The sequence below is a fragment of the Rhineura floridana genome, chromosome 4 (assembly GCF_030035675.1).
Source record: "Rhineura floridana isolate rRhiFlo1 chromosome 4, rRhiFlo1.hap2, whole genome shotgun sequence".
Taxonomy (NCBI): domain Eukaryota; kingdom Metazoa; phylum Chordata; class Lepidosauria; order Squamata; family Rhineuridae; genus Rhineura; species Rhineura floridana.
In genome coordinates this window covers 128,954,747-128,967,382 of record NC_084483.1, presented here as the reverse complement: position 1 = coordinate 128,967,382, position 12,636 = coordinate 128,954,747, and the positions used below count along the sequence as shown (strand labels likewise).

General features: G+C 40.5%; 1 protein-coding gene and 1 long non-coding RNA gene across 4 annotated transcripts in view; one reads left to right on the top strand and one right to left on the bottom strand.

The window, feature by feature from the left end:
- CEP43 (centrosomal protein 43) overlaps positions 1 to 12,636 on the bottom strand; it is a 54,093-nt gene that overhangs the window by 3,252 nt on the left and 38,205 nt on the right. For all 3 annotated transcript variants that reach the window (XM_061624369.1, XM_061624367.1, XM_061624368.1), the window contains 5 exons: positions 9,601 to 9,818; positions 4,570 to 4,679; positions 3,229 to 3,291; positions 2,882 to 2,915; positions 711 to 804 (listed from right to left, as the gene is read on the bottom strand). In XM_061624369.1, the coding sequence (XP_061480353.1) occupies positions 711 to 804; positions 2,882 to 2,915; positions 3,229 to 3,291; positions 4,570 to 4,679; positions 9,601 to 9,818 (519 nt within the window). The remainder of the gene's footprint in view (positions 1 to 710; positions 805 to 2,881; positions 2,916 to 3,228; positions 3,292 to 4,569; positions 4,680 to 9,600; positions 9,819 to 12,636) is intronic.
- Positions 1 to 12,636, top strand: part of LOC133383511 (uncharacterized) — a 45,123-nt gene that overhangs the window by 27,795 nt on the left and 4,692 nt on the right. Inside the window, exon 2 of the long non-coding RNA XR_009762321.1 lies at positions 2,056 to 2,139. This is a non-coding gene — a long non-coding RNA (uncharacterized LOC133383511). The remainder of the gene's footprint in view (positions 1 to 2,055; positions 2,140 to 12,636) is intronic.

Here is a 12,636-nt window from a genome sequence, read left to right as displayed (position 1 = left end):
AGGGTTGTTCTCAAGCATTATGGGACTAAAATGCTGATTCCCAAACACAGCCACCAGGCACTGCTTGGAGCACCTCTGCTGCAACCAAGTAAGCCTGTAAGTGGGGGAGAGGGTTCCACTAAAATGGCCCACTAGGTGGCACTTTGTGAAGGGCCCCTTAAATTTGAAGGCAGTCATGTAGCAGTTGGCTACACCTATTGTCTGGATCAATAGTTTTCCACAATAACTATACGTTTGCAAGCAGTGTTCAGGAGAATTTAGGAGCATATGGAATTGTGCAGGCAAATAGCTTTCTACTGTGTATGACAGAGGTTCCCAAACTGTGGTCTGTGGACCACCAGTGGTCTGCAAGCCTAATTTAGGTGGTCTGTGGCATGTTAACATTAAATATTCATATTGATTTTTGATTGTATTTCGCTGCTTCTTTTACTTCTTATATTGTATTTTATCGTATTATAAATTGAATTTTATGGAACAAAATTGTAATACCATGTAATACTATAAAATACAATATAAGCAATAAGGGAAGCAATGAAAATATATTAAACCATGCAGCATCTAGCACATTGCATTACAATTACTACAACCAGCAGAAAACATCATTAAGTGGTCCACCAAGACCACTTGGTGGTCTGTGGGAAGAAAAATTTGGGAACCACTTGTGTATGAAAACGGATACATGCCCACTATGTAAGATATAAAAGCCATACTTTATCACTAGTATTGAAGTCTTCTAATTCCACAGAAATATCATCTATTTCTTCACCAATGCTGGCTTCACTTTTCTCTGACCGATGACTAGTGCTGGCATGAGGAAAATTAAAAGATTGAAACAATGAACTTCTGTTCTTTACTATTAAAAAAAACCCCTCCTTATAAGCTAAAATATCTACAAGGAATATTTCTAAGTACCCAATAAATAAAATGTTGATTCTCAGAAAAGAGCAAAGATAATTCTTAGACAATGGCTTTGTAGCTTGATTTTTAAAAAATCTAATACAGTGTGTAATAAACTAGAACATAAGGGAACTGAAAGCAATATTGCTGCATGACCCAATGTGTATATTAAGATATTTGTATGTAAATTTATATGTCGATTGAACTTATATGTCGATGGTTAAAAGACCAACATAAAAGAAAACTCATTTGCTGGCATCTTTACTTGTAAATCACTGACACTTTTATAGAGCTTGCCCCCCTCCCCAGTGAGTAAATGGAGACTTGCTGGTGCCACATATCATTTAAGCAGTGAATATTCAATTGACTTCAACATTAGTTACATTAGAGAATTGTACTGAACTGCAGCATAGAAAGGAACTGACCAAAGCAGCTGCATTTTACAATTTTATAAAAGAACATGGTGATTTACATATTTATTAACTGTGCATATTAAAATTTAAAGAATGTATTGGCTGTTTGCACATTACAGTAAGTCTTGGGCTTACCACAAACATGCAGACCTCCTACTTTGTTCCTTTCTACTTGAAAGCAACAGCAAACAGCTATGAGCCTTGGCTTAATGTTACATCTAAAGCAGAGATCATGGGTTTGTTTCACTCTAAACAAATCACTATCTGAAGCCTAGCTTTGTGCAGAGTGAAACAAATCACAATCCCTGGTTCAGACACAAGCCAAGCCAAGGATCATGCTTTGCTGTTCTCAGTCGCTAGTAAGATGGAGCAAAGTGGAAAATATCTCCATGTTCACGAGCCATGGCTTGCCACATGTTCCTACAATGTAGTGCCTGTGGAGGCCTTCACTGGTGCCCCCCATACAAGGGCCTCAGACACTGAGTTTTCATTAAAAAAAATCTCTAGCCCTCCTAGAAAGAATGTTATGGAACAAAATGTACAGGTACCCTTCTATGCAATCTATGTGAAATGAAACAGCCTGGCTGTTCCTGCCTGTCAGTTATTAGCCAATGAGTGAACTTAAACCTGTGATTGATAAGTGAGTTGTTTGGACACCAGGCAATAGGAAGCCCTGGAGTCCTACAGGGCTGCTGTTTTCCCACCCTCTTTAGCACACTTTTCCTTCTTCTGTTTTTTTCCCTAGTCCCTGGAATCTCTATAGTTTGCCGTTCCTTTTTCTCTAACAACCAGGATGCATCCTTCCTGTGGTGGGTTCATCTGAGATCAGGTAGTCTCGAGAAGTTTTTTTCTGCAAATGCTACTACACAGCAAGTGTATGTAGATGTTAAACAATCCCCTCTCCTCCCAAAATGCAAATGTGAAAACTTTACAAAGAGGCATAGACATGTCTCCTGCTGTGCAAGAGCTAAAGACGTTCATTAAAGAATTCACTGTATAGTTAACTTACAGCAGAATGTTATACATGTCTACAGAGGTGTAAGTCTCTTTGTATTTAATGGGGCTTATTCCCAGGTAAGTGGGGGATGGCAACCTAGGCTTTGGTTTAAGGTTGGCATGGGGGAAACAGGGCTCTTTTGCCTTTAACACCTGTACAGCAGGCAGAAATTCAACAGGTTAAGCCTTTTTTAGTATGGAAAAGGCTTCACCATGACTGTACTCTCTAATATTTTGTTATGTCATGCCCCCCCCCGGTAGCCATATTGTATTAGGGCATTCTCCCATGGCAGCCATTTTGTGACTGGTGCCCACAGCACTCTCTCAAAATTTGAAATATGTCCACTGGTCCAAACAGGTTGGCGACTCCTGGTTTACCCTGATGTGTGAACACACCCACAGAGTATTAGGCTGTCAAGAAATCCATAAAAGAGCAGCAAATATTTCATAAATACTTGTGTGTGAAATATAATTACATGGAAACATATGTAAGTAGCAGGCATGCTTTTAGTTTCTTTCCATTGCGGATGAATGCTTGCCTTCCCGAAATACATAGCACTATAGTTTTCTCTTACCTGTTGAAGTCATCAGCATATTCATCTTCATCCCCTGTTCGTAAATAATTAAAAAGGATTAGAAGATTTGAAATTGTATTTTAATCAGATAGATGCATTTGACATCAACCTAATTTGCCAATAAAAATAGGTGTTTGAGGGTTTTTCTGAAAAAATGGCAACTTTAGAGCAGCTTTTAATATGCTGCATAGAGTTGCATCAAATGTTGAAACATCTTATTACATCCATCTCTGGGAAGCCCATATTTCAACTATGCACAGAAACAACAACTTTATCTGGACAATAATCAAATAAGACATGGTAATGAAAAGCTCTGAATGCTGTCCTTCTAAAGAAAAGTTACTTGCCTAGTTCAAGTGATCCAATTTTCGAATTGACCATCTTTACATCTTTCAAAATTGAATTTGCATCTGCAAATCAAAGTTAGTAAGATTAAAAGTGCATCACTGCTACAGAACATGCTTAAGATGCATCTTAACCATATAGTTGACTGAGTGAAAAACTTATGCATCTTAAATCGTAATTTTAAGTTGCTATGTTGATATGATGTTTATAACAGCAACCACACTGAGTTACTATGGCTGTGCTTTCACAACATGGTATAACAAATACCATGGTTTACAATGTATGAGCAAAATCATGCCCACTTCACTTCCCACTGCTCATCCTGGGAGGAAACATGTAAGCCAAGAACAAACCTTGGCTACAGATCATGATTTGTTCGTAGTGAAACAAACCATGATACCTGGTTCAGACATAATACTAAGCCAGGAGAATAGTTTATTTCTTCCCAGTAATGAGTGGGGAGGAGAGAAGCAGGTGAGGTTTGCCTGTGCATAGTAAGCTATGATTACGTTACTGTGACATGTGAATGCAGCCTTCATATAACAGTGGTGAGCAAACTGACAAATTAATTCTCTATTTCATAAAAGGTGACTGTTGCAATTGAAAAGTGATAGTTATTTAAGAAATATGGAAATAGAAAGCTGTTAACATGTTATTTGACAGTTTTACCAATTGAATGGATTATTTTTTTAAAAAAAATATTGTAAATTGGTTTGGGTCCATTATATAAAAGAAAGGATAGAAATTGAATAATCTTAGTTAAAGTTAACTGAAAATAAAGCAAGTTAGTTGTTTATTGCAATGCCTTCCAATGGTCTTTATTTTTTGAAAAAAATGTATGCTGTATAAATCAGAGCTGATGATACAGAACAGTGGCGAATGCAGACATTTGACCAAGGCACCCTTTTACATTCTTGGTTCTTTATACCATAGATGGCCAATCTGTAGCCCTTCAGACATTGCTGTACTACACCATCCCTGACACCTAGCCCTGCTGGGTGAGGCTTATGGGAGTTGGAGTCCAGCAATATCTGGAGGACCACACGTTAGCCACCCCTATTTTATAGCATCTGAACTGCTTGTTGGAGTAAGGTTCAATCCAGCAATGCACAGAAACAATACTTTCCTGTTGCCAACTATGAGTCCTGGTAGCACAGCACCTACAATAGGCAGAAGGTAGTTTTTCTCTTTCTTACAAAACAGGAACTCCAAAAGAATTACACTGCCACCACAATGGTAGTGATCCAGCACATGAACTAAGAAAAAGTTTTATCTTGCAATGCAAAATTATTATACTATTTAGAGCATGGGAGTGCAATTTCTCACTCCTCTCAACAACTTACCGTCAGACTCCTTTAGTGGAGGTGCTCCAGCCAAAGAGCTCAAACCAGTCTTTACAGGTGCTGCATCAGAAAGAGATGCAACATTTCCTTCTTTGCTAGAGTCGTTCTTCCTTTTAAAAAAATGGGGGAGGAAAGAGAGGCGGTCATTTTCTAGCTGCTTTCACATTTACTTGGATGATACTCCATCTGGCAAAACAGCAGAGCGATGTTGTTTGCCACACCAAGACAACAAAACAGCAGTATCCATTGAGTATAATGAATGATGGTTCTGACTGCCAGATATGGCAGGTAGAGCCTTGCATTGATTCTCACCTATTTCAAGGTAACTTCACAGTGTCTGTATGCAAAATGATAACCCAGAGGAAGAGATTCAGATATAAATATAAAACTGCATCAACTACATTATGATTTTGAATGGAGTTAAAAATTTTCTCAGCAGAAGAAGCAAGTCTGAGTTGGCATGGTCTAAGACAGCCTTTCTCAACTAGTGGGCCACCAGATGTTGTTGGACCACAACTCCCATCAGCCTCAGCCAGCATTGCCAATGGTCAATGAAGATTGGAATTGTGATCCAACAACATCTGGTGGCCCACTAGTTGGGAAAGGCTGGTCTAAGAGCTTATTTCTTGAATAAAATGGTGTCCAACAACCACCGGGGTGGGGTGGGGGCTGCAACTAGGCTGAATCCTGTGGAACAGATGAGGAGCTAGCAGAACAGGACAGATGGGGTGAGCAGGGCTAAACCTCAAGAAACAGAAGAGGGATTAACAGAGCAAACGGACAGGTGAGCAACCGAAGGGGCAACGTATACTGGGGAAAGTTTTAAAAAATAAAATAACAAAAGCTGTAAGAAAAATAGCCAGGAAAAAAAAGATATGAAACTCACAGAACAAGGAAGTTATATAAAGATAGAGCTAAGACTGCAGAGAATACAAAAAGATCTGCCTCGGTCAAAGACAGGAAATGGATTGGAGTGAGGGCTGGAAGGAGCAGCATATTCCTTGACTCTAGTGTATTGCCTGCTTTTGAATACTAGATGGCACCAATACCATCTAGGGAAAATACTGCATATAGAAAATATCACTTGCACATGAGTAGAGTGATCCAACCCTCCTTTGCATTGGGCTGTTGGAGAGTGGGGGTGTCTCTCTGCCCAGGTCTCCCATCTAAATTGGCCTCCTGCTGGCCACCAAATTGCAGGCAGCCACCGGTGGGATTGCCAGTGGCGACAGCTAATGAAAAGCATGTTGTAAGGGCAAGGAGAGGCTGATCTGCCCAGGATCCTCTGTCATGCAATATGCAATAACATTGGCCCAGATTGCTGTGCTAACTTGTATTTGAGGCAGGGCTGTGGAGTCGTAGTCGTGGAGTCGGAAGCAATTTTGGGTGGTCGGAGTTAGTAGAAATGTACCGACTCCGACTTCAAAATAAAAACTTTCATAGGAATTTAGGAAAGTTTTCTTGTTCAGAAATTTTAATCAAATAAATATATTTTATGTTCTATCAATCTAGCCTGATAATTCACATGGTGGTGATGAAATGCCTTGTGCTACCATTTTACTTCAGAAAATTTGTTATTACTAGTTAATATACATTTGCCATTTACGAAGGAGGGAGTCGGAGTCGGAGTCAGAGTCGGACAGTAGAAAAATAGAGGAGTTGGAGTCGAAGGTTTGGCATACCGACTCCACAGCCCTGGTTTGAGGCAGCTTCAGGAGCATCAGTTAGAATCTTGGATAGCTTAGTCAGTGCGCAAACCTACTTTTAGTCAAAGTACTCTGACGCAGTGCTACATGCATACTGCTTAGTACATCATCCCCTAAATTGGGGCATTAGTGTTCTGGCACTACAGTCTTCGCAGACACACCAAAGCCATTATGACTTCAGCATCATAAAATGCATGTGCATATATAAAGACATGAATATAAATATCTCTGAATTACAGGGTTCTATTGTTAAGTAGGAAACATTTTCTAATTTTTGCAAGAGTGATTTATTTTCAGTGCCTTCTGCAGATAGGGGAAACACAGAGAGGATTCTGTGGTGCTATCATTAAGCAGTGCAACAAATTGTTCTATCATTTTGCACCCCCCCCGGAAGCCTCTCTTTTTATAAAGCAGAACAGTGCAGCATCCTCCAGCCTCAAATGTCTTCTCGCCCCTCTCCTCCAGGTCAGTTTCACCTAACCTAAGCATGATTGTACAGGAGTAAATGCCAGGGAACTCAAAAAGCATGCAAATAATGAAACCTGTCTCCCCTCCCCCTCTCCTTACAATCCCCTCCCTCTCCTCTCCCCCTTTCTCCTCCTCTCCCATGGTCAGTTTTACCTATCCTAATCATGACTGCACAGTAGTAAATCCCACTGACCTCATAACCATGCAAATGATCAGACCTGCCTTTCCCCTCTCCCTCTCCTCTTCCTTCCTTTCCCCTCCCCTCCCCTTCCCAGTTGCTCCCATCCTCATCCTCCCCTCTGCCCTTCCTCCTCCCTTCACCCATGGTCAGTTTTACCTATCCTAAGCATGATTGCAGGGGAGTAAATCGCACTGAACTCAATCAACAAGCATGCAAACAAACAATCCATTCTCAGCAAACTTGCACAGGATCCCATTTCTTACCTCCCGGATTAAAAAGCAGAGAAATTCACTAACAGACAAAAAACTTGTGCGATTTATGGACACACCTATAACCAACAGATATTTCTATCAAACTTTAACAAGCAGGGAAATTGGGCAGCTATAGTGAATGCACCAGGGGAGCAGGAGACCTGACCTCCTCTTTGAGATACTCTACTGTCCTACAGATTTGTCAAAATGCAAACACAATTTGGGCTGGTCTTTCACAGTCCAATCCACTTCCTGTGTACCGTATATTCCGGCGTATAAGACGACTTTTTAACCCAGGAAAATCTTCTCAAAAGTCGGGGGTCGTCTTATACGCCGGGTGCTGAAAAAGAGCGGGAAAATTAAGTCAAAAAATGGCGGACAATAACGAAGCGGCAATGGCGGGCGGGGGTAGAGTCGCTTGTGCTGCAGCCGCGGGGCCGATAAGCAAGGTTGCGGCGCAGAAAATCAATAAAGGAACGGCTAGGTAAAAAAGGCAAAAAAGCCGCCGCCGCTAAGGAAGCAGGAGGAGGCAGCCGCAGCCACCGTATGCAGGGACCATTGCGGCGCGAAACTGTCAGGCAGCGAGGCTCAAGGCAGTCCGAGATAAAAGCCGCAAAGGGAGAGAGAGAGACGCAGCCGCAGACTCTCAATGAAATATTCCCGGGGCGGGGGAGACTCAAACGGCCAGGAACGGGAGGGAAATAACGACGGGAGCTGCAGCCGCAAGCTCCTGCTGGGAATAGAGAGAACCGCAGCCGCGGTCCCTCTGATGGCCGTTGGATGAAAGGCTGGGAAAATCAACGGCCCGGGCAACAGGGAACCCCCCCAAGGGAACTCCCCAGGAATGGAAAACACGACGTTAGATACAAGACAGAGGGAAGAGAACACTTGGTAAACACACAGTCACAAAATCTCCACACTCTGTCAAACAAATACAGCAACAAAAAACACAGAAAACTTAGCTAAGCTACGCTATAGGATCTCAATCTTGTTCGTACGAAGGCAAGAATGAACTGGAGAGTGGGAGGGGCCTGACGCCCCTAGTCTTGACTTCAAAGACATTCTTGCCTTCGCATGATAGGCTTTGTATACAACAACCAGCCAATCGCCGGTAAGGTACATCGCTTGCATGTCATAAGCAGGGGTAGTCTTATACGGCGAGTATATCCCAAACTCTATATTTTAACTGGAAAAGTTGGGGGTCGTCTTATACACCCAGTCGTCTTATACGCCGGAATATACGGTAGCTTGGAAGAATTTGGTAACGTGCCTCTGAGCATATGGTGAGTGGTGGCAACACGTGCAATCAGCCCATATAACAGAAAGAAGACATGCTGTGCTGATCTTGTTTTAGCAAGGAGGAAGCAACGTTAGGGCAGTTGATATAGTTCAGATAGTCACTTTAAATATGTTAGATTTACTTTGGAATTTTAGTTTCCTATAGTAAATCATTTTCTTTTGCTTCTGTTTCTGTGAATATGTGAAGTACAGTAACACTTTGCATACTTTACACTAAACAAACTCCAAAAACAATTGTGGAATAATGGCACTGACTATTGTGCAGAATAGTTTCTAATGGGCATGAGGAATGTCTGTTTGTACTACATAAAACAGTGGGAGGAGATATATTCTAGCAAATTTCTAGGTGTGCTCTATGTTTCTAATTGACCATGCCCACCCTTCCTTAAGTGGGTTATTTAAGCATAGCAGGCTGAACACATGCATCTTGGGCAGGCCATGTTTGGTTTTTCCAACAGCTAGATTCATTGCTTAAGGAGCAGCATATTGTAATCAATCTGATTTTACACCAAGATGCAATTTCAAATTCAACTGTTAATGCACCCAAAATAGAGACAGAACACTACCTCCAATTTGAAACATAAAAGGCTGTCTTCACCATCATGACACTGACCCATTAAAAGACTTTTAAATTAATAATAAATTTGACACAGATTTCTAGGATGAATAATGAGAAATATAATTTTCTAGGTTATATTCTCTGTAGAAACAGTAGTAACACAGGAAAGAAGCAAAGTAAGAAGAACACCAACAAACATACAACAATTTTAATACAGTACTCCATCTTTGGAGATGCAGTCCTGATGGCAGGTGTCGCCACCACTCACCATATGCTCATGGCACATGTTACCAAATTCTTCCAAGCTACACAGGAAGTGGATTGGACTGTGAAAGACCAACCCAAAATGTTTACATTTTGACAAATCTGTAAGACAATACAGTATCTCAGAGAGGTCAGGTCTCCTGCTCCCCTGGTGCATTCACTATAGCTGCCCAATTTCCCTGCTTGTTAAAGTTTGATAGAAATAGCTGTTGGCTATAGGTATGTTCTGAAACTGCAAGAGTTTTTCATCTGCTAGTGAACTGTTTAAAGGAAACATTTTTATTTGTAGTTCATTCAACTTACCAGCCATACAATCGTTCTGGTTTTGGTATGGGATCATCAAAGAATGAATCTTCTTCTGCATCATCTTCCTCTACTGCTAGACTATTCTTTTCTTTGGTATCTATGTCTTTGTTTGCTTGAGAAATTAGTTTTGTTTCATTAGGTAAGAAGTGAATGGTGCCTTTGCTCTTTGTTTCTCCAGACAAAACACTTGTATCACTATGACTTGTTTCAGTAACCTTAAAGAAAACAAACATTCCCTTAAATAAGTCATATAGTCTACTTCCCTTGTTGCAATCAATTTTTACACACAGTACAAACACATAACATACATACATCAATAGTTACATAGCCACAATGTCACAGATTAGTTTTTCAAATATCTGTTTAATTTATTGTAACGTGTACACAGAAATGTCTGTTCCCGAATCTTGCAAATAAAGCAGATAAAAAAGTTTCTCATTTATAACAATGTTTAGATGTTTGCTACTCACACAAACCCCAAATCAATTTTACATTACAGTCCTAAAACACATTTACTTGGAAGCTTTATTTATTCAGTTGGTGTGTGACACACAGTAACTACTCTTATATTACACAAACATCCAAGGCAATATAACAACATTATCGTGAATGTGTTACATACAATCCTATAATTGTCTACTCAGAAGTGAACTCCAATTAATTCAATGGGATTCACTTCCAGGTAAGAGAATATAGGACTGGAGCCTATTGGATCACAGAAGAAAAATAAATATAATGCAGTGCTCAATAAAATATCAACAGCATTAATCACTTATAGGTTTAATAGACTGATTCAATGGATCTTCTGAAATTCACACAACGTAGCTTGGCTGATATATTTATTTGTATATATGCCATGTCAGTTATTATTTGTTAATTGTAGCCCCCAATACATATTAGAATTAAAAATGAAAAAGCTGTGCTATTAAAAACTGTACAATTGAAGAAAACTACAATTTACATAAAATAATGGGATTTTATATTAGTAATCTGATGCTATCTTAGAGTTAAGTAATTGCAATCAGTTACAAAGCAAATTTAGTCGCTTTAGAAGGTAATTTCCATAAGCAGCTCATTTTCGAATTTCATCTAGATTTAGTGTAAATTCCCTATAATAAAACAAATCAAAACTTTGGATAAATGACTTAAAATAAACTTTATAAATGCCAGGCATTATTATTACTATCACTCCTCTGTAGCAGCATCCTAGAAAGATAACAAAACCCTTGTCTCTTCTCCAAGTTTCACATGCTAGAAAGCAGCAGAATGCATACTACAGTAGGGCCCCGCTTCCCGGTGCTCCACTTCCCGGTGTTCTGCTAATGCGGCGGCTTTCCTCCCCTCTTTTAAAGCCGCTTTTGCGTCATTTTCGTGCAACACGCCCCATTAAAGTCAATGGGGTTCTGCTTTACGGCGATTTCCACTTTACGGCGAGGGTCCGGAACAGAACCTGCCGTATAAGCGGGGCCCTACTGTATAGGCAGACACATCATTCTTTGGCTATTTCACATACACAAAGGGATCTCCTAAGGATCCTGTACTTTCTGCAAGGCTGAAAATCTCATTACTGACAAAAATGACTTTTAAAAGTTTGTCTGAAGTCCTTTAAATGGAAAAGTATATACTTGTTTGCCGATTCCTACCCAATTCAGCAACATTTTAAAGGGAGCAAGCAAATGAAATATTCAAAATTGCGCTGGCTTTGTTGCAGTTTTTGGTGTATGTTTTCCTTATTGCTGGCAATAGGGGCGACTGGAAATATATCAAAAATTAAGCAACATACAGTAGGGCCCCACTTATACGGCGGGTTCCGTTCCAAACTCAATAGCCTTGCTTAATCATGGTTTGTTTGGCCAGCCCATTCCATACACTTACCAACCCACTGAAGCACAAGCAGCTGGAAAACAACCAAAGCTTTTGGAGAAACAAAGCTGTGGCTTACTTGCTCATCTGGGGAGTAACTCATGGCTTGTTGAACACCACAGTTTAGCATTGTGTGTGATCAGAGCGATTAGGAGACAGACTGCAGGAGGACTGCAGGGAGGATTCTGTATTCACTTGCATGCTCTTAATTTTTGCTCTTCATATCAAAATCCCATTCTCTCATGCCTCCTCTTTCTCTTTTATTGTGGCAGAACCCAGGTTTAAATACCCAGGTCTTCTGCTGTCACAAGTAGTTTTGCCATAAGAAAGCTTCCGGAGAATAAACACTTGGATTATATAAAATCGTCAAGGGGAACTAGTTTACAGGCTTACCCCGCTTAACGTCGCTTCACTTAACGTCGCCTCGCTATAACGTACATGCTCCATACGTCCCCATACCCCGCTTAAAGTTCGCGCGCTTTGCAATAATGTACACTTTATTGGCATGACGCCGCTGCCATCTAGTGGTGATTGCATGCAGTACAAGTGAAGACAATTGCTTCACCTAAAGTTTATTTTCGCTTAAAGTATACTCTCTGGTCCCATTGCGAACGTTAAAGCGGGGTATGCCTGTATAGAGTAGCACTAAATCCTCCCCACATGTCTTTACTGCATGAGTTTGCAACTATATTTCACAGCAAGCACCACATTAGAAGAGGCATTCTACTTTTTCTCTCCCCCTCTTCTACTGCTAAGATGGTGCCTGCTGTGTGCAATTTTTAAAAAACTATTTTAAAAATAGCTGTTGCCCAATTGTCCAGGACCACCTTTTTACCTGATCAAAAGATTTTTAATGGATTAATCTAACCAATTCACTGACTAAATGTTGCTCACAGCACTATGGTCAACTGGTACATTCTCTGGCAAGTAGTCTCTCCATGATCCAAGCAAAGTCTCCTTGTCCAAAAAAGCTGTGGAGGCTCAAACACATGCTCTCTCATTAGGACAACAACATGTGAATCAGCTCTCTGAGTAATTTAGGGAGGACAAACTTCGCAGAGGATGAGGCTGTATCCACACCATGTGACATGCTAACATGTATTTCCGGAACACCTGCTTAATAATTAATAATACTTTTTTGGGGGGGGGATTTGTAGTGCAGAATCAGAA